Source organism: Syngnathus leptorhynchus, chromosome 12 (assembly GCF_054491065.1).
Source record: "Syngnathus leptorhynchus isolate UIUO chromosome 12, UIUO_Slep, whole genome shotgun sequence".
Taxonomy (NCBI): domain Eukaryota; kingdom Metazoa; phylum Chordata; class Actinopteri; order Syngnathiformes; family Syngnathidae; genus Syngnathus; species Syngnathus leptorhynchus.
In genome coordinates this window covers 8,581,536-8,608,869 of record NC_141206.1, presented here as the reverse complement: position 1 = coordinate 8,608,869, position 27,334 = coordinate 8,581,536, and the positions used below count along the sequence as shown (strand labels likewise).

Genomic DNA, 27,334 nt, shown 5'->3' with positions numbered 1-27,334 from the left:
TCCGACACCCTGACCTGTCCGTAATCATCTCGATTGCGTGTGCTTTACTTTGTGACGACAACATCACGAGTCTGGGGACGGGAAGCATGATGACAATCACAGTGCTGCCTGCACAATCACACGTCATAATAGCACAATACTGTACTGTCTTCCATTTTTTTTTTTTGGACACATCCTGCAGCCAAGGTGATGGGGAAAGAGGTGCGGAAGAGTATTCTGCATATCAAGTGCGGCTACTGGTTTGGGAGAGATGATGTCAGCTACACAGATGACATTAAGTTATGCTCTGCGTTATGCAAAGTAATCAACCCCCTTCAAAAAGAAAAATGTACCAGCCCGTAACACTCGGATTTTTTTTTCTTTTCGTAGGGGCAAAAATAACAACAACAACAACAATTTAGCACACACAAGGACAGGACACTCAAAAGCAAGCTCTCTTTCCAAGTGCTGACATCACAGGGCCTTTGAGCCAATCGGGGGCCAGGGCTCAGCGAGAAAGGCATGCGGCAGAGAAGACACCCCACACATACGCACGGCGACACACGTCCACATAGCAGAGTGCATATTTACCACAAGCACACAGAACAGAAAAAAAGGTCCATGGAAAGAAGCATTGGCGGAGGCCGTCGTTTGGGGGGAAGGGGGGGTTACTCCTGTTTTGGGGCTGCGGTTTTGTAATTGGGTCTTTAAAAGGTCACATGACCCAAGTGTGGGCCTTCCCTCTTCAACTTGTGGATAATGAGAGTTCAAAAGGTCAAAATCATGCACCAGCGGTCATCATGCAGTTACAGTTCACAGGAAGCACTTTTTGTCGTCTTAGTTCAGTGACATTTGCTGTTTTTTTTTTTTTTTTCTTTTAACGGGGAGGGGGGTTGTTTTGTAGAAAAAAAACAAAACGCTCATGCTTTAGTTGAAGTGATACTTTACAAATGTTATAAAACTACAAGTTGATCTCTTCAACACTTTTTGTTTTTCCTCTGGAAGTGTTTCACATGTGGAGGGGTAGGTCACTCCTTGTTTTGGTAGTCTGTGTGTGGTCGCTCACTTTCCTTTGCGCTCCGAATGTGGTTTTGTGGAGGAAGCTTTGGCAGTGGCTCTCTTGTCCTAAAAGACACAAAATCATGTCAAGATTGTTCCTGACAAAATATAGCGTTACTTTAGAGGACTGGACAATTGATCAAATTGAGGGTGTGTATTAAAATAAACATGGGATCTGCTCTGGTATTATTATTTTTTTTCTCCAAGCACTGGGATACGCAAGTGCTTGTGGGAATCGCGTACCTCATGGACCAGGTTGTGTGTGTTGTGTTTCAGTATTTAACCCTCCAAAGACTGGTGTGCTGCACCGACTGTGCGGCCCTTCTCACATCCGCCCCCACCTGGAGCAAGTAGGGAGGGAGGAGGGATGGAAACAACACTCCTGGTAAGTGCTGGAGAGTCTACGTGGAACCCGAGCAGGAAACTAATTTGCCGTGTGCCGTAGCAGTTCCACAATGCTGGTTGTGGATGATTAGATTTTTTTTGTGTGGGGGGGGGGTGTCCATGTGCCACATCCATCCATACGTATGTTTGTTATCCACTCACCTTCCGATGAAGCACTCTCCCATGCTCGTCAGCAGCATAGTCTTCTTTGTCCTCTCTCTGCACGAGAAGAATCATTCAAGCATGAATTGATCATTTTCTTTTTAGGGAGGATAAAATTCCTTCTTACAAATGCTTAAACCAAGGAAGAAAATGGCAGACGTTTAACCATGTGTTGCGCCGTGCAACACATTATCCTGATCATCAAAATGTACCTTTTGATGTTAAATGAAACTAGCGCTAATGATGATCACATACTGTTGTATTCAGAAGTCGGACACAACAGTATCTAACTTCATGACTGGCTTTCTATTAGCTCATTCCCCCCCAAAAAAAATAAAAAAATGGATAAGATGTTCTCTCTCCAAAGAAGTCGTCAGCCTCAACCTGACCTTGCCCCGCCTCCACTCTTGTTCCCATGCACGTTTCCCCGCCTCCTGGTGAGAGAAGCCCAGCCCCTTTCCCTGCAGGAGGCGCCCACGCAGCACATCTGAGTAAGCTGTGTCACACACCGGAGTCAGCAGAGCCTCCTGGCCCGGAGCGTTGTTGTCCCGGCCCGATGATACCGAGCCCACCCAGCCCTGCAGGGAATCCTTATCGGGTAAGTAGGGTTGAAAAGCTCCGCCCCCGACCAACCTAACATGGGAGTCAAAGAAAGTGAGTAGTGGTTGGAGAGATATTTGGAGTAAGTCTTTGAGCCCCATTCACACTGCCCAAATTATGTTCCTGTTCCTGCGTGGAAGCTACTCCAAAATCACCAAAGTAGGCATGTGATTGTAACTGGAGCACTTGACTCCAATTCTGGACGCCCTTCCCTTGCTTTTTGTACATTTTAGAATTTATGGTAGATTAACAGAACTTTGCCAAGTCAGCAGTATGAAATCACACTGACACATAGTCCTGCCCTGCTCCTGCAGTTCCTGTGCAGACTGTCCTGGTACGGACCCTGATGCAGCAATTTTCTCCGGGCAGTGTGAAAGAGGTCAGAGTACCTGGCGACCTACCGGTTGTCTCCGTTGTGCTCGCCCGCTCGACTCAACGGGGACATCTCTGGGTGGCCGTACATCTGCAGGCCTGAAAGAACACAAATGCCTTCCGCTGAACTAAGCCCCGCCCCGCCTCTTTTGGCTCCTCCTCCCGCCACGGGAGCCTCCCCTCTCCTCCCGTCCGACCTCTGACCACCCAGCTGGCCATTCAAGTTGACCTTGGGAACGGCGCCACTGGCTCTGACCCGGTCCCTTTCCGCCAGCGCGCTCACGGGCTCCAGTGGCGCCTCCTCCTCCTCCTCAACCTCCCCTTCCTCCTCCTCCTCTTCCTCCTCCAGCTCCATAAGGGAGCCGCTCGCCCCGCTCGCTCCGCTGCTGGGCCGGCCCAAACTGTAGGGAAGGGAGAGCGTGGCGCCTTCCGAGTCGTCCGCTCGACTGCTGCCGTCCAATGACGAGTCCTCCACCGTAACCAACGAGGGGCTGACCCCCGCCGGCCACACCTGGACGTCCGACATCTCCATCAAGGTGTCTTCTTCTGTGGCGGCGATGGGGGCGCACTGCAGACTGGACACATCCTGCCAGTAGGGCTCTGCACCGAGAGGAGAAGGCAAACTGTATTGCATGGAGGCCGGAGACAGCAGCTCTTCCTGAACCAGCCCATAACCTGGAGGGGCGACAGGGACGAGACAAGAGAAAGACTAACACCATGCAGGCACAGCCAGGCAGCTTGGCGAGATGGCGGTGGGGGAGCAGGAGTGGTTCTTGTCAAGGATCTCAGAAGGTCTTTGCTTCCACCAATCGGCACAGCTCAGTTCAAAATTTTAAGACGACCAACCATAGCTGTATGCTAACATTTATTAGCATTGGCAAATTGAATAGACAGAACATAAAACCTAAGTTTAGTGGACAACAAAATTCCCATAAACATACTAAATATTGCAAGTCCATTTTTGTTAAACAAAAAATAATTGGTGATCATCTTGATCAGGGTTTACTGATCCAAATTGTGCCATACTGAGCTGAACCGTACCACTTGGTGGAAATGAGTGCAGGACTCAACCATGTCCCAATAATGCTGCAAAAAACCCAGCGTCAACCCTAATCAGGTCATCATTCAGAATTGATGCAAAAAAAGAAACCTGATCTGACTCCAGTATGTTTGTAACATCACATCCTTAACTCATTCAGTGCCATTGACGTCAAAGTGGGTTGGCAGTGAATAAGTTAAGACCTTTCAAGCAATTTGTGGCTGGAAGAAGTTAATCGGTTACAGTCATTGGGACACAGTGAGTGAGTTGGAAGAGAAAGGTTTGCTGAGTCATCAGTCTGTGTCACAACACGAGGCTATGACTGTGAACTTATATAGCAGACCAAAAGAAAGCATCACTGAGAGTTTGTTTTTGGGTTGGCACGATATTTGATCATCTTCAACCATTTGCTGGAATCTTCTGCTGTACAATCATCTCAGCAACGTATGATAAATTCCAGATGCATTCAAGTCATAGCTGGAAAAAAAGTATTTTGTGGGGGGGGGGAGTGGATCAAAATGGCTTCTTGGAATGGTCATACTCATTTATTGATTTAAGATTTTGGATGATGGACGCAGGCAGCATTGTTCGTATCGTTCCAACCCTTATGCCAGGTCCCATATTTCTGCTATCCCTGCATTCTCCAGAATTAGCCGTGCATACCAAATCTCCGCAAACATGCCATCACGCACACTTGACCATTCACACGTTAGCTAATATAGCTTAAGCTATTAGAAAACGGCCAAGGTCCTTTTGGAATGACATTTGGCTCTGAGAGATAGAAAATATGTCAAATTGGGATCCATACAAAGATATTCGACCAATGGGGTCAGAATTCTGGGTCAATTCCATTAAGCTTCGAATGAGCCATTTAGGCTATTAAATGACGGATAGATTTTCTCGGCACGATTGTCACAAAATACTTTGTTTAACCGTGTCAAAGGGGGTCATTGGTCTCAAACAGCCTGCGATGTCGTCGGGTCTCACGAGCTTTGGGATGTGCTGAAGCAGAATATTGCTGGAACCGGGTGATAAAATGATGATAAGTGCCGCATTTATTGGAGGAAAATAGGGTCGTTCTGGTGCCTTTGAGAAAGAGTACAGTAATGGTGCACTGTGGCAGGTCACGATGGCCGCTGCACACCAAGCGAGGTGTCTGGACTGGCGATCGGCCCTTGCGCATGTTTCAACTGGCTGCAAAACGGAAATTAGAAAAATAAAAGCGGAATATGAATATTAAAGAGGCTGTCTGCAATGATTGAGTGGCTTTGTTATTTGGGTGACGGAGGCTATCCACGCTTCGCTTTTTAGCCACAGTCATTTGTAAAGCATTGTTACAATCCATTTGATAGACAAAATGGCGGTCTATTTGCAACGTGTGATGTCATCGAACACTTGAACGAACCTCGACGGTATACACAACCTGTACAAAATGATTGAGACGCCTGGCAATTCAAAAGTAGGTCGTTTGGCTGCATGTTGGTCCACGTTACGAGAACAACTCTGCATCGTATTTCGTTCCAGGTATCGTTGCAATTTGTAAACATATCATTCATTCTCGGCAATTGATACTAATTGAGTATTGATAAATTGCTACTAGAAGGTTAGCTTAAGAAACTTTACAGCCATGTCTCTTTTCCAATTTAAGATCTTTCACAAGTGTCTCAGTATGTGTCTGTGCCAAAATATTTACTTCGCTGTGAAATGAGTGTGTGTAAAAATTCCATTTTCTCTAGTCGTGAATGTATGTGTGTGTTTCTGGGATGTTCCGAGACCAGGAGGATGATAAATGACTTCAGAATGAGGTGAGCATGGTGGAATGGATCAGAATTAGAATGATGAATATGTTTGACGCGTTTCCCTTTGCTCCTACTTTTTAGACACAAACACACACACACAGACGTCGAATTAACTAAGACACAAATTTGTCACCACAGAACAACAAAAAAAAAGGAAATACAAATTTCACAACACACGATTCAATAACCACTGTCACACAAATATTATCGGAAGGGGGACGAACACTAACGACTTCCAAATAACAATTGCTTCGAGCAGATGACGCTCAGGCAATGATGACCGTTTTCCATCAAACTTGGGCATAACAATTAGGAAATCTAAAATAAACTGCTGTTTTTATTTTCTGTATAATATTCATTCATTCATTTTCTTGAATAAAAAAATATGATGTCACGGTCACCTTGCATGATAAGCATTATGTGCTGCCTGGTATAACAGCGTAGCCTCCAAAACACAGCATTTAATTCCCAGAAAAAAAATCAAAGTCACATTTGTTATATTGACTCGTCTGAATTATTGCACACAGTGAATGGGACCTCATAAAGTGAAAGCATGCCATGCAAGTTTGAGATTTCAAACAGCGCTCACACACACACGACTGTTGCTTATTGATTCCCCCCCCCAAAAAAAACATGGATCCTTGCGATTCATGCAGCATGCCCGTGCACAAAAATGTACAAGACACACACAGAGGCGGAGGAGAGGCTCCCCCGCTCACCCCAAATCAGGGAGGAGCGCGGGAAAATTGAATGACAAGAGTGGTGGAGGAGGAGGAAGAGGAGGCCCAGAGGTTCAACATGAGGCCACATGGGGTCAGAGGTCGGACAGGAGAAGAGCTGTGAGGAAGAAGAGCAGGTGACGGGAGCAAGAAGAGGCAGCAGATATGACATGGAGAGAAAGGGAAGAATAGAAACAAGGTATGAAGGCCCAGAGCACACCGTCTTGGGTGTACCCGTGCCACTTTGGACTAGTGGATTCATCCCAGACACACAGGCACACATAAACAAGAAAAAGAAACATTCTCAGACATTCATCGTTAAGTGTAAAAAAAATGGCGTCCGTAAAAGAGAGATTGATTACCTTTGTTTCTTATGTATGGGGTGTGAAAAAGAATGACTTGTGCTTCAGTGAGGCGGAAGGGTTAACGTGCATGCTGCTACAGAGAACGACATCATTCATCAACATGTCTCCGAGAGTTCGTTAGCAGACCACCATGCAGCCCCGAGCGAGCGAGCGAGCCAGCGAGCGAGTGCCACCCTTCCACTTACCCCTCCTGAAAAATGGGGGTCTAATAACTCGTGGCTTGTGCACCAGGCGCGAGGGCCTTGTGTCCGTCACCTCTTGTGAAGCAACAGAGATAAGGTGAAAAAATAAAAACGGCTGTTACCCAGACTCACGGGGGGGAGGGTTGCGGGCAGCCATGTGTGGCGGGGAAAAAAAAACCCAATTCAAATCATATCAAATAAATCCAAATAATATCAAATAAATAAATCCAAACAAACAAAGTATATCCAAATAAACAAATGAAATCACTCAAAATAAGGAACAAATCAAAATCAACAAATGAAATATATCAAAAATAAAATGGAAGAAATCAAAATAAAATAAAATAAAAACAGCTCACCATTACAGCCTCAATGCTTTAGAAGACCGATTTCACTTTGAATATATTCAATTAAATATGCATCCAGGAAACGAATACTCTACTACGTTCCTTTCTCTTTGTTAATGAATTTTTCATGTCATCTTTGTATGTGTCGTACCATTGAGGACGCTGGGTGAGAGCAAGGTGGAGTCACGATCGCCCAGTCGGCAAGCGCCTTCCTCCAAAGAGCCAGGAAGCAGTTGTGAGGGCTGACCCTCCAGGGAGCTCACAATGTCTGCACGGTCGATGTTCTTCAAAGCAATGTATAGGCTCTCCACTGAGGGGAACATCACGCAATGGACAAAATGAGTTTATAGATGAACCTCAAAATGTCATATGTGAGGACTGTTGTAAAGAAGCGGACATACTTTTTGCCCTCTTGCCCTCTCTAGCGGCCCAGAGGTTGAGCAAGGCGGAGCTCTGGTCCAGCAGAGAGTTGGGATTCTCCACGCGGATCCTATTGATGTCATCGACGCCAAACTGAAGCTCTCGTGCCAACTCTGAGCCGAGGATAGTCGAGTCGGTAAAAAGTCAGCGCTCACATTTTTTGGTTTTTGAGTGACTGACCTGCCCAACTTAAACCAAGTTGCTCTGATATGAGGTTGATCTTGACCTCAGTCCTTTCCATTGCATTTACTGCGGCTGAAGACATGAAAATTGAATCAGTTTCAAAATTGATCACGACTTTGTAGCTCATGCCATATATATAAACAAAAATCTCCCAAATATTCTCAATTATGACAAACAGGAAACATTGCCTTGATGCACTTTGAGACAAGTTTCCATAAAATGTTGATACTTACCTGAACACAACCACTAATCTGTTAGGAAAGAAATAAGCAATAACGTGGACGACATCAGATGGGCCGGAGAGGACAGAATTTGGAGGTGCATTCAGGTGCCAGGCCCAATCATCAAAAAAGCATTCTGTAACCGAATATGCATTGTAGCTGCGCTGTGTCCAAGATAGACAGAAAAGGCCTTGCTCCCAAAAAAAAAAAATACCAGCAGTGTCGTTACTGGAGCTCATAATAAGGGCTCCTCTGTCTTACTCCACTGCGAGGTCCTGCTCATTCTCAGAGCTAAGCTAAAGAACTAATGCTGAGGATCTGCCGCCATGCTAGTGGAAATCGCAGTGGAGACACCAGCGCCATGCAAACCAATATTACAAGAGTGGGTTCATTGGTTCCAGGGCACCAGGAAAGGCAAACAAACCAGGTGCTGTGGAACCTTAGCGGTTCTGATGTGGGAGGGGGAGAGGGCTTTTGTGCATCTTTTGGCACATATCCAATTCAATTTACTCCAAAAGAAAGAATTTAGGGGAATACAAAAGAGCAGTGCGTTGCAAGGCTCGGTCGTTGTGCCATGCGTGCACGTTTTAGGGTAGAGTGGAGGTGGGGGGGGGGGGTTGAAGTAAAGGACAGCAAAGGGCTCAGTGCCCATCTCCACTATAGATATTTTAGGAGAGGGCCATTGGTAAGACAGAGCACTCACCCAAACCGGGCTCGTTCAGAGCACCGTAGCGTTCCCTCAGGGCGAGAGGTGTTAACGTTCGCCTGCGTTCTTCACTCCCAGCCACCTACAAAATAAAGTCATAAATAGATAAATACATAAATAAATAAAATACATTGAATAAATAAATGAACAAATATATACATAAATAAATATATCATTAAATTAAATTAAATTGAATAAATAAATGAATAAATAAATAAATAAATAAATAAAAAAATAAATAAAAAAATAAATGTAACAGAGACTCTTGGAATTCCGGCAAAACCATCTTACCTTGATACAGGGCGGCATTGCTATGTTGAGGTTGCATAAGACATGCTGCGCATCCTCATACTTGGTGCACTTTCTCAGGAAGGATAAAAACCCCGTGGCATCCTTGTTGCTGTCTCGGACCTAACAGAAGGGAAAGGAAGAGGATAGAAAGGTGGGGGGGGGGGGCGGAATTAAAAAGAAGGGGGAAGTGAGAGAGAATATGAGAAAAGAAAGGAGGAAGGGGAGAAGAGTAAAAATCAAATCAAAGCCAGCATCGGACGCCACCACGACGTCGCAGGCACGTGGCGCAGTCGTAACACGGGGGGGCCAGAAGCAGGGAATGGAAGCAATCCACAGGCAGGTGAGAGGGTGACATTTACCTGCACACTTTACCTGGACGTCTGTCAGACCAGACAGTTAGAAAGTGACGGCCAGAGAGAGAAAGAGAGACAGTGAGACAGACACAAAACAGACAGGCAAGGCCGCAAGATTGCAAGGCTGGCGAGGGAACCCTGAGGGAGTCACGTCACGGGACATGCGGATCATCTCACAAGAGAGTGGCTACGAAAAAAAAAACTTGTCTGGTGGACGCGCAACATCACCGTCACACAAAGACACGCATGGCAAAATCATGAAACAAACAAATTGGAAAGAAGAACATGAATATGACCACAGTATAATGAACGACAGATGAAAAAAGGCCACAAGACACAGTGATGATCAATTGTAATGAATATTTGAAAGGAATTCATGATGAAATAAAGTTTGGGCAATTATGGAACACTGAAAACAATAACAAGTAATTTGAATAAGAATTCAAAAATAAAAATTTTTGTGTTGATATTATGACAAACTGGATTTCTGAGTTAACTTTCAAACAGAAAAAGATTATTACAAATTTGATCAAATTTAACGTTGAGCAATAAGTAATAACTTTTAACTTTCTAACTTAGGCTAAAAAAGTACATTTTTTTACATTTAATCCATATTTAATGTAAATACAGAAACACGCAACTCCTCATCATTATCAAACATGTCTGCCTTAAAATCTTTTTTTTTTTTTTGATGCACACTGATTTACTTTCTTTTTTTTATCTACACAATCAGCAAATTTTTTGAAAGCAGCATTAAACTGTCTCCCTTTTAAACACATTCTGCCAAAGATGTGACAGGAAACACACACAAAAACACCAAAGGGGGGCTTTCGGGAGGGTCGGCAAGTGCTCAGCAGGAGAATTGAATCGGTGAACACAGGTGACTCCACAAAACACACCACGACACAAACACAACACAACAATATAATCATGTTAAGAATAAAAGTTAATGGCGGACCTTGACAGACACAGGCAGCCGGTTATCTCTGAAGGCCTGGAAGCTGAAGGTGCGAGGCTGCTGCGTGGCTTTCCTGATAGGCACCAGGTTGCCGGAACATTCCAGATGCAGCGGCATACCCTCCATCAGCTGAAAAAAAAAAAAGAAAAATGAGATGTCAACCAAGTGATTAAATGAGGAAAAAAAACAAAACACCCCGAGGTTCGGCTGCGATACGAAAGAATCATTTTTTCGACTCGGCGCTGACCTCAATGTCTCGACTCCGTGCCACTTCGGTAAAGTTTTCGTGCAACTCCAGCGTCTTGTCCATCTTGTCATCGGTCATGCAGTAACAACGCAGGCGTCCCTCCCGCGCCTCGTTCATCTTTGCAAAGATAACAAACTTTGCCATATAAGGCACGGACATCAGTTCCCGATACAAAAGGTTAGCGAAGGTCACGGCTTCTGCGGTGCGAGGACAATCCGCTAGCCAAAATCTGCCAGAAAAACAAAAAACAGGGAATGTGAAGAGTCGACTCTAGATTTGCAATTTTGAGAAGGCTCACCTTGCAGAGACATTGGTTGTAAAGTTGGCACAGCTGTTGGCGTACATCAGCTTGGTTGTTCCGGTGATGTCCTCCCACTGAGCAGGTGCCGTCCCACCTGAGACATCCCAAGCACACGGTAAAAATGGGCTGAGTCGTTCCAATGTCACCCCGAAAAAAAAAAAAAAAAAAAAAAAGAGTTGCGCAACTACCAATGACACTGCAGAGGAGGCGCAAGCTGGTGGTGTCGCCCTCGCCGGCATCGCGAGGGCTCTCTCGCCAGGACGGAGGAAGCGGAATACGCAGCCCGATCGGACGGTGGAACTTGCGCCTGCGCGGTTCGATGGTGACCACGGGGCTGAAGGTCGCCTGGTTGCCGAGCTGCCGAGTCAGCCATTCGTCAGGGATGGGCTGGGCCTGAAAGGATGAGAGGACAAGCTGATAAAAAAAGGCGGATGACTGTTGAAGGGAAAAGGTGGACGTCCAATGAGGAAAAATAGAAAAAACAAATAAACACAAAAAAAATAAAAATTCAACTCACGCATGCAAGCAACTTATAAGTCATATCTGACCCAACTCAGATCAGTGCATCAGCTCGCTCAGTGTGGCTCACAACTTAAATCAGGGGAACTGAGAAGTGAAGAATGGCTGGATAAAAGAAACAAAAAACATAAACAGAAAGCAGAATAATATAATCATAAATAATCAGTGAGGTGACGAACAATGAGAAAAAAAAAATGGAACTCCACATATCTCACAACACCCGTGCATCTCAATGGATTCAAAGAAAGAAATATTTGATTCAAAAAGTCAATCTCATAAAACTCATTCACTACCATTGACGGCAATAGACGTCAAGTTCCATTTTCAAGATTGCAACTTACCTGCAGTCCCAGTCTCACTCTTTTGGTGACAGCCGTCTCTGGAAAGATGGCGTCAACATGCGGCACTAGTTTACTGGTCAGCCGCCCGCCCTCTGGACCAATCAGATCGCTCTCTTGCTGAACGCGGGACACCACGGCAAAATAGAGGGGGAAGTCGGTCGAGATGATTCGACGAATCCTCTTCTTTTCCAGCTCCTCTTGACTTTCCAGGTCTGCAGATAGAATATGACGAGTAAAGGGAAGGACAAGTAAGGGATGGGAAAATTAATGATGCATAATTTACTCTCCAAAAAGTGCTATCATAAAACTATTCACTGTCAATGTCCCTGTTTTATATTCCAACTCCATAAATCAGGATAAGGACATCTTCAAGTGTCTCGTGGATGCTTTCCATCTCGCTAACCTTCGTCCATGCCGTTCAGAATTGTTTCCAGCACTTCGTCTCCATAACGATTTCGGTGCTCTTTCCAGACCGAGCCGTTTTCACTGCGGAGGACCACGAGTTCACGGTCCCCTCGAGCCAGTGAGGCAAAGTGTGGGATCTCCACTATAACTGGCCTGTGAATTCAAAATAATAAATTGCCATAAAATGTTTTTAGAAAAGTTACATTTCCTAGCTTGAATCCCCCCCCCAAGTGTCCTTCAGAAATTACAATACTGACTCACCCAAGGAACTGCATGCTGGATGGACCCAGCGAGATGATCCGGCTGGCGAGCCCCTCGCCCTCCACTAGGGGAGGGGGCGTGGTCAGCTTCTGAGGTTTGACCAAGCGGCATGTGATGCGGGTCGGTGCAGCGCAGGTCCGAGGAGGGATGATCACTCGCAGGCCGTGATGTCTGCTGCCTCGCATGGAACCTCCACGGGCGTCTACCATGAAGCTCACTAGAAAGCTGAGAGCGGATACCCAATCAATAGGGGGGAAAAAAAGCTAAAGAAAAAATGTACGTTGAATTTTAAGCTTACCCCGTGTGAATGGGGCTGGCCACCGGGCTGACATTGTCTGAAGTTTCTGTAGCCGGACTGCTCGGGATGAGAGAGTCTTCGTCATACTCCTTTGGCAGCGGTATGGGGGTGTGCTGCGTAGTGGGAGAGACAGACACGCTCGTAAATTGTACGCTGTCATGTGCAGCAAAACAGTCACAAAATTCTAATAAAATAGGATATGAGATTCATTTGTTAAAAATCATGCCTGATCAAGGAGAACTGTTTCGGGCGACACGCAAGGAATCCTGGGAATGGCGGGAGAGTAGGGCCTGCGGGAGAGGAAATCACTCAAAAGTCAACTGATTAACTTTGGTGCATAAAAGATTTCTTGGCAAATGACTTTTTGTTTTATGTTTGTGGTAGAAAATTGAACAACTGTAGGCTAACTCCATTTTTTTAAGTTCAGCGTATAAATGACTTGTGTGTTCCTTATAATTAGTTTTTTTTTTTGTACATTATACGTCAATGCTATTATAATATGGACACATTTAATATGTTTGGGTTCACGGGAGGATATTAACTTCAAATTTGGTCAACGGCGATGGTAACAAAACAGGAGGAACTTACGTGGTCCCCACACCACCTTCGAAATCTCGAAGGGTCTTCTTTGGAGATAGGAAGTCATCGTCCTGATCCTTGAAGTCATCAAGCTTCAAATAGCGTGCACCGTCCATTCCGAGTAACTCGTCGCCTGTTGAAAAAAAAAAAATATATATATTTTTTTTAATTATTCTTATTATTTATTATTAATTCCAGAGACATTTAGGAAAAAAACAAGAACATGAACAAAACGGGCGAATAACACCAAAGCTGTTCTAAAAATAGCTCACAGATGAGTTATCAGTATTTCTGTAGTATAAATATAATTAGTAACTTCACAATAATCATCTCCTCGACTTCACCACAACACATATTCACAAAAAAGGCCATAAAAAAAGAGACATTTTAAAATGGAGTCAAATAAGATCCAGCATGGACTGCAAACAGCAAAGCACCAGGTGATACTTTTTTTTTTTTTTTTCAATCATGCTCAACAATGACGCAATCACATGTGATGCTTTCTGTGTAGGAGAAAATAGCTGTTATTAAAGAGGCATGAGACGGAAATTAAAGAACAGGAAACCATAGATCAAGATTGTGATATGAGCTGCTCGGGACCAAAGACAAAATTATTTCAAAGAGAAGAAAAAAAAACATACACATTTACTCAAAATGAAGCTGGATGACCAAAACACATTATTTTTTTCCAGATTCCTTCGAGCAGAAAGACGACAGCATCGATAACGTTAAATTAGCCGGTTGATGAATTGAGCTGTCTTTATCAAACAGCGGATTTGGAAGGAAACTCGAGGTCCGGTCAGGTACACGAGTCCCTTAGTGTCAAACGCTCGTACAAGGAAAATGCCGTGACGACATGCTGATGAAAAAACAGAAGACTTTTTTTTTTTTTCTTCTTTCTAAATAAATCTCAAAGCAAGAGATAAAAAGTGAGGGAATAAAAATAGAGCAGAACAAAGATGGCTGAAGTTGAGTCGGATCAAAAAGACAAAGAAGTGAAGCACAGAGAAAAATGGAGCCACCGGAACGGACAAAGCGGAGAGACGCACACAAGCCTACCTAACGTTAGCTGGGCGACCCCTAAAAAAAAAAAAAATGGAAAGGGAAGTTATAAACAGTCATTCACTGGGTCAGGTCAAAATATGCAGAGGGTAGAAAAAGTCTAGACACCCCTGTTCAACATAAACCTATAAAAACAAACATATGATATATCAAAAAGTGCAAGGCTGCACTTTTTTTTTTGCCATAACCCCAAAAAGTATTTTTTCCCATTGTCTCAATTTACCTTCATCCTCCGAGACATCCAAAATCTCATCCACAGTCTCGGGAAAACTCATCCGATGCTTTTCGGCTGTGATCTGCGCAGAGCGAATACAAACGAGGACAACGCCGAGATGGAGGGGTGAGAGGTCACAGTTTCAATTGTGGCCTCCGCGCCAAACACACCGAAAGCGGCGGCTCACCGCGGAGACGGATTCCTCGGTCACCAGTTTAAGCACGTCGATGACGGAGATGTAACCGAGACGCTTTGCGATGCCCAATGGAGACGTCCCGTTCTGCATTGAGACAGACCATAATAATAAAAACAGATTGCCATTTGTTCCTGTTGTGGTTTACATTTAATCATGGAGCCATATTTTACATAAACATTATATATGATATACTGGAAAGTTAAGCCCCGCCCATGACTCACCGAAGTAATCTCGTTAGGCTGGGCTCCGTTTTTTAACAGCAACGTGACGATATCAGTGTGACCCTGCTGAGCTGCTTGGTGCAAAGGAGTGTAGCCCATCTGCAGGTAGGAAAATCTACTTATCTGACTCATTCAGTGCATTTGACGGATATAGACGTCAAAGATATTAACTGGGTTGCCAGTCGACGAGTTAAGATTTTTACAACTACTGACACAAAAATGGAATTTACCCGTGTTTTGCTATTCACGTGTGCCTGCTGCTGCAGTAGGAACTTGACCATTTTGATGTTACCATAGTGACAAGCCACGTGAAGGGGCGTGTAGCCCATCTGGAAAACAAAAAGCAAAAGATGCTAAGTGTTCATTTTCACTATTTGGGTTCAAAGTCATTTTTTTTAGGGAGACGTTAGATTACCCTCGTAGCGGCATAAACGGACGCTCCCTGCTTGACCAGCGTGTCGGCGATGCCCACGTGACCTTCTTGAGCCACCAGATGGAGAGGGGTCAATCCATTCTGCAGATTGTCAAAAAGAAGTGAATAGTAGAATTTTCACAACAGTTTATTTGACATTTACCTTGTTTCCTAGATTGACATTGGCTTGCTTGGAAATGAGTAGCGCCACAATGTCAGGCCGTCCCTCCTGTGAGGCCAAGTGTAGCGGCGTGATGCCTTGCAGGGATTCGGCATTGGGTGACGCCCCGTTCTGCAGCAGGCAACTGGCCACCTCCATCTGGTTCTGCTTGGCCGCTATATGGAGAGGCGTGTAACCGTTCTGCAGAGAAACAGGAATGAATATTGTCGTGTTAGATCTGTGGGTTTTCAATCTGGGTTTTACATTCGGTCTTACTCGCGCGGTGCTGTGGGCCGATCCTCCCTTGCTGACGAGGAGTTTTACAACATCCAGGTTGTTGTGGTGAACGGCCACATGAAGGGGCGTCAGACCGTTCTGTTTCGGATGCACCAACAAAACAAAACCAGATAGAACGTCAATAAATGAGACTAGCATAAGATGACACGGGGGCTAACGTTGCGAACGAGCGCCTCACTTTGCCGGCCGCATTGGGATTGGCGCCTCTTTCGAGAAGAAGCTCTGCTACGTCCACCTTTCCGTATTTAGAGGCCACGTGGAGGGGGGTGAAGCCTTTCTGCTCAACAGAACAAATAAAATAGATGAATAAAAATAAATAAAAAAATGGAGAAAAATCGAGAACAGAATCTGGAAAAAAAATCGAAAAAAGAAAGAAATTTTTGATTTTCCCATTATTGTGAACCATTTTCACCTTAGTCATTTTGATCTGCTGCGCTCCAGCATCTAGCAAGATCCGAATGGTATGGATGTGTCCTTCCCGCGCCGCAATGTGCAAGGGGGTGTGCCCCGCTGTGGTGGATGAGTCCGGGTTGGCCTTGTGTTCAAGAAGCAGCTTGACCAGCTCTTTGTGTCCCATACGGGCCGCACAGTGCAAAGGGGTCTGGTCGTCCTGGTAACAGCAACAAAAACGAAAACTCGATGACCGCACGGATGAAAATAAGCTCGGTATTGTACCTTTGCCTTGGCATCCACTTGTGCTGAGTTCTGCAGGAGAAACTGGGCAACTTCACAGTGTCCTGCTCGGGAGGCCATATGGAGGGGGGTCTCCACTTTCTGGATACATTTAAGTGGTTGGAATTACGGTGAGATACAATCGGCTCTTGAGCAGACTCTGTAGTGCTGCTCTTACCACATTGGAAGCATTCGGTGAAGCCCCTCTCTGGAGCAGGTTCTTCACTATGTTCAGGTGACCCATGAAAGCTGCTACATGGAGAGGAGTGAGGCCAGACTGCACAAATAGGAATAAGGGGTCAAGGTGGGAAATTCATGCATCGGATCTGGAATAAGGCCTCACCTCTGTGACGGCTTCTAAGGAAGCCGAGTGTTTGAGCAGCAAGTCCATTGACCGCATATGGTTCTTCTTGCATGCAATATGGAGCGGCGTGAAGCCATTCTGGAGACAGAAAAAAACAACAACGACATGAAACTCAAATATAATTCACACAAAGGGGGCAAAAAATAATTACCAGAGCTCTAGCGTTAGCTTTGGCTCCCTTGTCCAGAAGAACTTTGGCCATACGATGGTGACCACAGTGGGCCGCTACATGAAGAGGCGTTAAATGGTCCAGTGTGATGTCATCGATTTCTGCGTTGTATTGGAGAAGCTGTCTCACGCAGTCCATGTGATCCCCCTGAGCTGCCATGTGGATGGGGGACAGACCATTCTGCAGCGAGACGAGAAGAAAACGCAGGTTGGGTTTTGATGAGGCTGACATATAAGCTAATTGATATGCAGGAACATCGTTAGTTGAATAACGCTGGATTCGCTCGGTTGATATCAAAGGACCCGTCAGTGCGAAGAGATGATCGAATCTCACTGCGAGCATCTCATTAAACGTTACCTTGGTCTTAGCTTGGAGGGGAGCACCGTGTTCTAGCAAGATCTCAATGATGCGAACGTGTCCGTTTCGAGCTGCACAGTGAAGCGGAGTCAATTCATCCTGCAAAGCCCAAAAAAAAAAAGACATTACGGACATAAATGGATAAAAAGTATTCGGTAGAAAAAAAACGACTCAGCTTGGGAGCGACAGATGGGCCCAATAAATATTTGGAAAGAAATGTGCAGGCATCAGTGATAAAATGCCAGCTCAGCACGGAGAAACAGCTGGAACCAGAAAAGAAAAACCAAAAACCTACCTTGGTTTTGGCATCGATCTGGGCCCCTCTGTCCAGCAGGAGTCGGACCATCATCATATTGCCCCTCCTGGAGGCGATGTGAAGTGGTGTGATGCCATTCTAGTCAAAAGGAAAAAAATGATAAGAAGTCAATGAAAATGGATTCTAGACAAGGTGAAAAGAATGTCTGTCTTTTCCTGACAGATAATAAGTGAATCACAGCTGCGACCGCTGACCTTCGGGGTGAAGTTTACGTTGGCTCCTCTGTTTAGCAGCAGCTGGGCTACGCTCATATTCTCATAGTGGGCTGCGATATGTAAAGGGGTGAAACCGGTCTAGAAAGAAAACCACATCTTATAAATTGTTCGTCCAGGTCCTGGAGGAGCAAAGCAGGTGACTGAATAATAATAATAAGAATAATAAAAGATAAATATATAAATATAAAATAAAAACAATACAAATATGAAATAAATAAAAATAAAATCCTAAAAATCTAAATAAATACCTTGCTGAGAACATCAGGATTGGGGTCATTCTGCAGGAGCACAGCGGCGGTGCGTGTGTCGTCATTTCGGGCGGCGATGTGCAGTGCGGGGAGGCGGACCTTGCCTTTGGTGCCATAGTTGATGAGCAGTGCTACGACGTTTTCATGGCCCTGCTGCAGGGCCACTGCCAGAGGGGTAAAGCCGTCCTGAAATGAGCAAAGCAGGACGGGCCGACACGGAGGAGGAGGAATTCATGGTCGATCGGGGCACAGTCAAATAGTTTGCTACGAGAGGTGCAACAGAGTCCTCATTCTTCTTGTCTACTTAAAACAAATGGCCGATGACACACACGCTCACACCTACCTCGGTGGGGAGACTCTGATTGGCGCCGTTCTCCAGCAGGAACTTTACCACCTCGAGGTGATTTTCCTGTGCTGCCATATAGAGAGGACTGAACCCTTTCTGTATGAATCATACACATTAATATTATTATTAGTATTTGGTAACAAGAAGTTAAAAAATTAATTAGACAAATTTTTTTTTTGCTTTAAAGTTTGACTTCATGCAAATGTCTTTGTTCGCGAATGCAAAAAATAAATAAATCTAAAAAGCCTTTTGGGTCACGATCGTGTCATTGTAGAAAATAAGGCTTTTATGTAATTTCATAAAGTGGCTAAATAATGGTGCCCTTAACCTTGCGATGACTTAACATGCACGGCCTCATATTCTTTTGAGTGGCTCACATGTGACTGGGCATTAACGTTGGCTCCATAATTGACAAGCTCAGCCACCACTTTCTCCTGGCCTGCCAGTGCCGCGATATGCAGAGCAGTGTTGCCTTTCTGGAGAAGGAAGACGAGACGTAAGTGATCCAACCTATCATATATATAAAAATTGAAAATTATGCACGGTACCTTGGTTGTGGCTTCTAGTTCGATGCCCGAATGGAGGAGCTCCAGGACCATTTTTACGTGACCTTCTTTAGAGGCTAGATGTAACCCGTTGAGACCGTTCTTTAAGAGAGAGAGAGGGAGGGGGGTGTTAAAGATGGATTTAATCTCGACAGGCCAACAGTATTACAAATATTGAAGAGTCTGTGGGAAAAAAAAAATGTGTGAGAACATATCTTTCCCCGTGCAGCACCTCATTGAGTTACCGACCGCCTTTCTAAAAATAGACCACAGCTATTCTGTTCAGACAAAACGCACAATGGAATGATAGTAATGAGCGAGCGGCCTCGCCCCACTGCCTGTCTCTCTGTCTTTATTCCAAAGTCGCTAAGACCGACCTGATCACCAGGAGTCTCAGTTTAATTTTTTTGCAAGCGTCCTGCAATGACGGGAAATAAAATGCGACAAATCACACATTCCATGTTAGCTGCCAATGACGCAACAAGGTGAAAGAGTCCAAAGTGAAAGGCAGAAGAGTGAAAGGATGTTAATGCGAAATACTGAATCATTAATGTACTCCACTTTACACTAAGGTGAAGTCTTGAATTTTTAATTTTCTTTTCTGTCTTTTTTATTAGTCCCCGCCGGGACACTGCTCAGACTTTCCTCTGAAGCAACTGGAACATGTTGGCTTGCAATGAAATGATCCACTCAAGACTTTGAGTGAAAAGCAAATGTTTCTTATTCTCATTCTGGCTGTTTCGTAATCGTGACCTCGTTACGGCGGGAAATCCTCATTCCTTCCAACGTGTTATGAAATAGCTTCAGAAGCCCTTCAAAACTAGTTTCTAATTTTATTGACTTCTTCAATCATCCACCTAAAAGTTCATCATCATGATTCAATCGTACCTTTTCGCAAGTCAGGTGTCTGATTGCTGATTGGCTCTTACATCGGGTATCAAAATACTCTGACCCATAAATTCTCAATCATGCAACTATATATTGTACTTGACTTTTATCCCACAATATGGGCTTGATTATTTTTTGGAGTGTTTGGTTGCACTTGCTTACCTGATTAGCTATATTGATACCGATTCCATTCTTGATGTGATCTAGAGCTTTGTCCAGGTTTCCTGAACGAGCGGCGCGCAGAAAACTTGTGGATGCATCAGCCTGCAAAAAAAGTTAAACACTTTGAGTCAATTTTTCTGCTTCCTTTCATTGGAGCTTGTGCTAGTCCTTCTGTTTGACGCATCTTGGCGTTAAAGAATAGTCACAATTTCTCAGTAGGAATAATAGCCTGACTCCAAATCTCATCACAATGCAGGAAGTGTCAAAGTGGAGGTTCAAGTAAATGCAGCTTTACAAAGTCCATCCCAACACAGTATTATCGCTAACGTCCATTCACAAACGGAATGTCATAACGATACATCTCCATCCAGGAAAGTAGTGCAGATCGATGTCAAGATGAAGTCACCGCGCTGAGAATTAAAAATCAATAGCTTGGCTCGGCAGAGTGGCAGCTGCTCCGGTTTTAATGGCTACATGCTCAAGTCCGTAGCACTGCAGATTCTTTGCTGAGAGATTTTTTAAAAAATGACAACTTTAGTATTGCAGTTGTTGACGTGGTCCAAGTCAGTGTAAAACCAGATAAAAAATTAAATCCAGGTTAAAAACACATCAGAGTTCAGTGTCATATTTGTCTGCTTAACACTTGTAAAATATTTCCTAATGTTTTAATAAGGGAACCATTTTTAAATATGGCAATTATTTCTCCATGCCTGTGAAACAATGAGGAGACAGATCAAAACGAGGATCTCTCCGTTGCCTGCGCTAAAGCGGAGCATCTGAAATATTTATAGCCCGTGTCAGGCCGCCGCTTCGGCGAGCCGTTACAATCAAAGTAAGCTTTTTTTTCTGACTTTATCATGTAGCCCGACACATTATTTTAATTTTAAGGCTGATTTTTTGGGTTCAAATACAAAACATATCGTAAGCAAAGGCACATGAACAAAAAAAAAAAAAAAAACCACACACATACAAGAGTTAACATGAACACAGCATGCATGACAGTTTGAGGTCACATGAAAAACAATTATAGTTAAATTTTAATCAAATACAATTTGGACAGAAAAATATGCTTTAGATGATGGCGTGCAAATTTTGACTATGGAACAGTTATGTGTGACATCAGCATAGACCCAAGTATGCACCTGATGTATCTGAAGATTAGAAAATCCTTCGACCAATTTTGATTACAAAGTAATTGTTACATGAAGTGGAACAAAAACAAAATCTGAAATTAAAACAAAAGCACAAGGTCGACTAGTAACACAAAAAATATTGTGTCAGATTTCCTTTAAGAAACAAATACAAATATTGAATGAGGTTTTTCCTTTTTCTAAAAATAAAGTAGGCCAAACTAACTTTTGTTAACTTGGGTGAATTTTTCCATCTTTTGATTTTCCTTAGATTAAACATACTGTTACATGTTTCTTTTAACTGCATTATTCATTAGCCTCCATTTTGAATTTTAACGGTCCAGCAAAAATGCAGACAAGACATGTTTTTGGGTATATTTGCCCCCTCATTCCTCCTTCACCAATCTCAATGCTTTTCGATTAATCCGCAGGGCGAGCCAGCATGAATGCGGAGTGACTCAGCCACACATCATGTCCATATTTTTCCCCTTCTCTCTCTCCCACAGCCAGCTTGCCCTCTCACGCTTCTCCTCGTAACCTTTCAATATTCATGAGCACTGCAGAAATGCTACCTGCAAGGCATGCTGGGTAGAACCTGAACCTCAGGGCGTCTGCTGATGACATCATCACTCCATGTTGACTTTTTTTTTTTTTTTTTTTCAAAGACACAATTGTGAGACCAATTACTAAAATTTAAATCCATATACCTGCAGATAGAAAGTATACAGAAGAGGTAAAGGTCAAGTATGCGTAGCTAATGTGAACCACTCAGCACCACGTGCCTGCCATAACGATAACGTACAAGCTCGATGACAGGAGTGAGCAGTCAGCAGAAGGAGTGATGGATAGAAAGGAAGAAAGAAGAAGACAGGATGGGGATATGGACGAGAGGGCACATGAGGGGGGGGGGGGCAAAGTTACACATGTGCATGTCAATGAAGCTCCGCCCAGTTGATGACACATCCGGAATTCGTGCAAGACAGACATGCAAGTCCTCCGAACTAGGCTTCCTACGATATTTTCAAAAATCCTTTCTGTTGAGTTGTAAACAAACATGCAGCATTACAATTTGCCCTGCTGTCAACAAGCGATGACATATGCTCCTCACAGCGGGATACGCTCTGCACGAAGGAGAATAAAACACGGGCAAAATGACATCACTGGGTTTCCTTGTAGAATGGAAATCCTTCCACGGAAAAATCGCAAAAATAAAGTTAGGATGTCGAAGTCTTCAAAACTAGTGGCAAGTATGAAGAGTAAACAAATGACCTGAAGTCTTAAAAGAATTCAAGCAAGAGGAGTCAATGTAAAGCAGAATAATTCATTTTTGGATGAAGGTAAACGAAAAAAGAAAAAAACATCGAAACGGCGTGAGAAAATTCATTTCATCGTTTTGTACGTTTCCGACAGTCCTGTCATGTTTGTCGGATAATAGAGGAGCTGTGTCCTTTGGGATGTGGCCTCCACAGCCTCCTCGGGCTTAGAGAAGTGCTGATAATGCAGCTAAGCTAGCATGCGATTAGGCCGTGGAGACACTCCTGTCGCTCTGCTACCATGCCTACCGGCTTGCACTTTGAAACTGGGACACAGCTTGTGGAAATAGAGCTCAAAAAAAAGAAAAAAAGAAAAACACACATTCAAAAGGCATCGACATTCATTTGAACCGGGGATAGGAAACAACCAAGCATCGAGACACGCCCACAGGCAACTATTAAACCTTGCCATCTTTTTCTTATGGTCAATCAAAACAACCCGATTGTTTTTATTAACAAGCAATCAAAGAGTGGCCGCAACAACCACAATGGCCTGACTTGGTCAAATACTTTCTTTGACTACATGAGCTCTTAAAAGGTTTTAGTGGACTGGTCAATGTCCTCCTTCTGTGTGGTTTGTCTCTCCGTAGTCTTGATTTATTTCCATCCGGACTGTGGTAATTCCACATTGTTTTAATGCAGCTCTCATGATAGTTTATTACAAACAGGCTGTTCCAGTAAAGCATGGTTACATTTATTGGAGTACTCAGCCCTCGCGCCTCTGTGGTTGGAGCAATAACGGAGGCTTTCGATGGACCTGACCCCGATTGTTTACTGAGAAAATGGCCGCCCTGATGTTTGTACTCGGTTCACTTGAGAGATAGCCATAATGCAGTGTAAACATATAACTTTTCCCCTAAATGTATTTTCAGGTATTGTCTTAGCTGTCATTTGAACAGGGGGGGGGGGGGGGGTAGACTTTTAATGGCAAAATGACATCACGGAAACAACGGAAGCCGGTAATTGCCGATGCTCTGTTTTGACATTTTCATTTTTGACATCGGGAATACCGTACAGGAGCTACTTCTTGTTGCTATTCACTGGGACGGACGTGGACGGGCTTTTTATGTGTCCTTTTAATGAGAAAGAAGGTAATGTGTCATCGGGATAGCAGCCAGGCGACAAATGAAATGGGCCCATCATTCAATAACCAATCAATAACGCACGACAGCTCTGAATTAAAGCGGCCCTGTGTTATGTCTCTACGGTGGCGATAACTGATACTTGCCAAAAAACTTACAGTTCATCGAGGACGCTCAACGCAAATAACGTTAAGTTGTATTATCGCCATTTAGGTGACAGACGTCTCGGTTCTCTACGATCAAACGTTGGATAAGAAATCTGGATTTGTCCTCAATAAAACAGACCAGAATTACATTCAAAAAGATTTCACCAGGCATGCCAAGGATCAAACTAAAAAAAAAAAAGAAAAAATCAAATAACAGTCATCAGACGTCTCGGTTCTCTACGATCAAACGTTGGATAAGAAATCTGGATTTGTCCTCAATAAAACAGACCAGAATTACATTCAAAAAGATTTCACCAGGCATGCCAAGGATCAAACTAAAAAAAAAAAAAAGAAAAAATCAAATAACAGTCATCACATTGCAGCAAAGCCTTCATGAAATCTTTGATTTGCGATCATAAGCCGCCGGCGTCATGGCGAACTGCCGTTTGAATGCATTAGTGGACTTCTGAAGGCCACGTGATCCTCATAGACCTTGAGCACCGCTAATTCCATGACATAATACCCAGTTCCACTTGGAAGTGTGTGTGTGTTCACCGTGTGTGTCTATCGGTGTGTATGGCATAGTGCCAGTCGCTATCACTTTCCGTCTCCTTTACACTGATACTTTGGAATTAACGGAATTACTCATCTTGATTTTGTTAATGACCCACAATGAATCATTAGCACCGACTATATCCTGTATGTAGGCCGATTATGTAAGTTAGACGAAAGTTTTCTTTGAACATAGTTCACAAAACGGACCAGCCTCCGAATAAATTTGTAGCGCGTCGCTAGAGCAACAAGCTAATCCCGGGCTGCCAACATTTCACGTCCGTTTGTATAACCAGGAAGACATTTTCGACAGCTCATCACCATCAAGGCATGCCCTCATCCGTCTCCTCATCCCTTCATCATCAGGCAATGTGCAGTGTCATCCTGTAGTTTCCATGGTTACGTCAGTCACCTCAGGCCGCCTGTCACCTGACCCACAGGGGCTTATAATGAATTTTGCCACAAGATTTACGTCCCCCCCCCCTTCTGTGTCGCAGCTTGGCCTTGCTTACAATAGTGACGGATGTTCTGATTAGAGAGAACAGGCAAGCCACGTGAGATCCCGACGACTGCGCGTTTAGCTAAAGAATCTCGTTTTTCCCGATCGAAATGATGCTACTGAAAGCAACGCCATTAGGTTCTCGATAATACAAATGTTGAAGCTGCGTATTGATCTAAAATCTCTGCGTCATGGTTAAGAAAGATTTCACATTAACATATCTGCCTCCAAGAGGTTCGTGAATATTTAATCGATTTTATTCATACATTCATTCGGCAGTCACACAATGGAGTATTTTTACCGATGAGTCTGATAAGAATGAATGAACACGATATGGTTAGCCTAATAGCGTGTTTGCTTAAGTCATTAAAAAGTCATTCAAAATGATCAAGACGACATTTGTTCTGTGACACAAGCTCAACGAGATGTAAGACGGATCACCAGATGAAAATTAGTCCTGGATAATATCAAATAGGATGCGAGAAGGATTCAGGAATCACATAACTTTGCTAGCATCACATCAGCACCGAGTTAGTGATAGATACAGTGCGTCATTAAAGGTGCGGTGTAATCCTAGGCTGGCAGGCAAATATAACCCACTGGTGCTTTGGGCCACGCCGAGTGCCGCTCAGCTCTGTTCGACCTTGGCTCCATCCTGCCCTCCCTTTCCTATAAAGGCTCCTACACTCTCACGTCCCAAAAAAAACAAAAAAAAACCCAATTGTGCTAGGCAGATTTGTCTGCATTTACTAAGTAACTTTCAAAGGTAATCAGAAAAGTTACTTTTTCAATAATCCATAAATGGGTGATGAGGTACACAGATTTATTGCCTAAATAGAATTTTGCAATCAAACGGTAAAAAATTAGCAAAGACTAGGCACTTCTAATGAAAAGTGGTGTACTGGGGGAGGTGCTAGCAGGCTGACCCAATTGATTAACAACAACGTTAATTCCACTTAATTAATATCCTTACGATCTGCCAAAGCCTGCTGTTTTACTATCTGTCTTTTTTTAAGAAAAAACAAACAAACAATTGACAGAGAATACAATAAAATTACCAATGAGTGTGTTGGAAAACCAAAACATAAATATTTTACATTTGTTTCTGATGTTTGACATGACTAAAACATATTTTAGATTTTTCTATTTAGAATCAACAAGATTTTGTCTGGGCATCATACCAGATTCTAAACACGCTTTCTTGTTCCGCTAACGACCGAAATGGACTCAACCTTTCGATGCTTTACAAGCTTGACAAAGTATGGAGAATAAATTGCTTTGTTCCACACAGGTTACTGTTTTGCCCTCAGGAAATGGCGAGCCCTCCCACATTAAGCACTTGTAAACATTTATTATTGACAACTGAAACATCGCTTTCCCAAACTTTTACTTCTTTGTTCTCAATAAGTTGCAAAAAAAAAAAGCCGGAGAAAAAAAATCCACCTAGCAAAGCAGCAGAAAAAAAGGGTGGGGAAGGAGCAGGACTAAAATTCAGAGGAGGCATTGCAGCATGAAAGCTTTCTCTCCTATTTATGCCACACAAGAAAGATGTTCTAAAATTTTAAAAGAGATTACACAACATCCCCAACCACTTTCTTTAACACACGCACACACACACGCCATCATTTGTCATCAATGTGTACACAAAAGAATATAGTAGGTGAAAGATCCAGTTCTGTCAAAGCTAATATCAAAACGCTAACACAATTGGTTCCATGAAACCGATTGACACAGGCTAATGAACTAATTCCGATACTACATGACATCAACTGTGCGTCAATATTCTAAAACAAAAAACAAAAAAAAAACACTGTATCCTTGTCATATCTTCTGATGTAGCAAATAGATATTTTTTTTCCAAGTTTGTCTTGGCAATATATGAAACAGATTAAACCATGCAATATTCATTCTCATGAATCATTTTGGGGCTGCCAAGGTTGAGTGCACAGGCAAGCTCATAAAATGTGCAGCGAAAAGGCAAACCCAGCATGTGGGAAGCGGGGGAAAGATTTTAAATATAAATGATCGTTTAATTGGAGACTAAAACCGAGAGCGTGTCACTGAATTCATGATCACCTTTCCCTCCATTTTGCATTCACCCCATCAGTCATAAGGGGAGAATGAAATGAAGCAAAAAAAAAAAAAATGCATGGAAGGGCAACAAACTACAGTGGCATCTTTTTTTGAGACGTGACTGCGAGAAGATGAAATCCAAATCTACCCGAGCCACACCTCCACTGATGAGCACAATCAAACACCCGCCAGCTGAGGCCCTCGAACAGAGCGAGTAAATTATGCTGGCGACCACTCAAGAGTGACGGATGACGATGAGGAGACGGTGTCATCTCCTACCTTGCGCCTGCGATCCCTGGATCGATTCCTCTTTTTGATCTTGTCCTCCTCCTTCTCCCGCTGCTCCTGGGCGGCGGCCTCGGCGAGGTCCTTGGTCTTGCGGAGCTGCTTGGCGGCTTGCGCCATGGTGCCGCTGCTGCTACACTGCTTCTGCTTCTGCTGCTACCAGTCGTCCCCGTTCCCTCCTGTCCCCCGAGCACCCCCCACCCGTCGAGCCCCCCGACTAGCTCCCCTCGGCTTTCCACCGCGGCATGCGTGTGCTGTCACACCTCCCCGCCAGCCCCCTCCTATGTACAACCGATGGAGATGCTACGGCAGCCACAAGC

At 43.9% G+C, this 27,334-nt stretch overlaps 1 protein-coding gene across 3 annotated transcripts; it reads right to left on the bottom strand.

Annotated features, from left to right (window-relative positions):
* Positions 1-1,310: 1,310 nt before the first annotated feature.
* ank1b (ankyrin 1, erythrocytic b) lies at positions 1,311-27,134 on the bottom strand. 3 transcript variants are annotated; one of them, XM_085925551.1, is made up of 43 exons: positions 26,994-27,134; positions 19,935-20,036; positions 18,888-18,986; positions 18,717-18,815; positions 18,337-18,435; positions 17,994-18,179; positions 17,725-17,823; positions 17,510-17,608; positions 17,215-17,313; positions 16,840-17,037; positions 16,668-16,766; positions 16,503-16,601; positions 16,328-16,426; positions 16,065-16,262; positions 15,831-15,929; positions 15,632-15,730; positions 15,359-15,556; positions 15,199-15,297; positions 15,014-15,112; positions 14,784-14,882; positions 14,554-14,646; positions 14,376-14,448; positions 14,150-14,170; positions 13,100-13,223; positions 12,738-12,801; positions 12,512-12,624; positions 12,214-12,438; positions 11,951-12,105; positions 11,548-11,759; positions 10,876-11,080; positions 10,685-10,781; positions 10,387-10,615; positions 10,140-10,268; positions 8,829-8,948; positions 8,535-8,619; positions 7,608-7,682; positions 7,409-7,540; positions 7,159-7,317; positions 6,664-6,735; positions 2,586-3,231; positions 2,094-2,217; positions 1,585-1,641; positions 1,311-1,379 (listed from the first exon to the last, which is right to left on the bottom strand). In XM_085925551.1, exons 1-43 carry the CDS (start codon positions 27,132-27,134, stop codon positions 1,311-1,313), a joined length of 5,688 nt encoding a protein of 1,895 aa, XP_085781677.1. The 3 variants fall into 3 exon arrangements, with proteins under 3 accessions (XP_085781677.1, XP_085781678.1, XP_085781679.1); XM_085925552.1 differs by having other exon boundaries at positions 27,009-27,134; XM_085925553.1 differs by lacking the exon at positions 6,664-6,735 and having other exon boundaries at positions 27,009-27,134.
* Between the last annotated feature and the right edge of the window lie 200 nt (positions 27,135-27,334).

Coding starts and splice junctions, on each gene's coding strand:
- ank1b (XM_085925551.1), bottom strand. CDS start 27,134: ATGGCGCAAGCCGCCAAGCAGCTCCGCAAGACCAAGGACCTCGCCGAG. Junction 17,824..17,993: donor ATCCTGATGTTCTCAGCAAG/GTATTTATTTAG, acceptor TTTTCTTTCTAG/ACCGGTTTCACCCCTTTACA. Junction 7,683..8,534: donor TCTGAACGAGCCCGGTTTGG/GTGAGTGCTCTG, acceptor TCATGTCTTCAG/CCGCAGTAAATGCAATGGAA.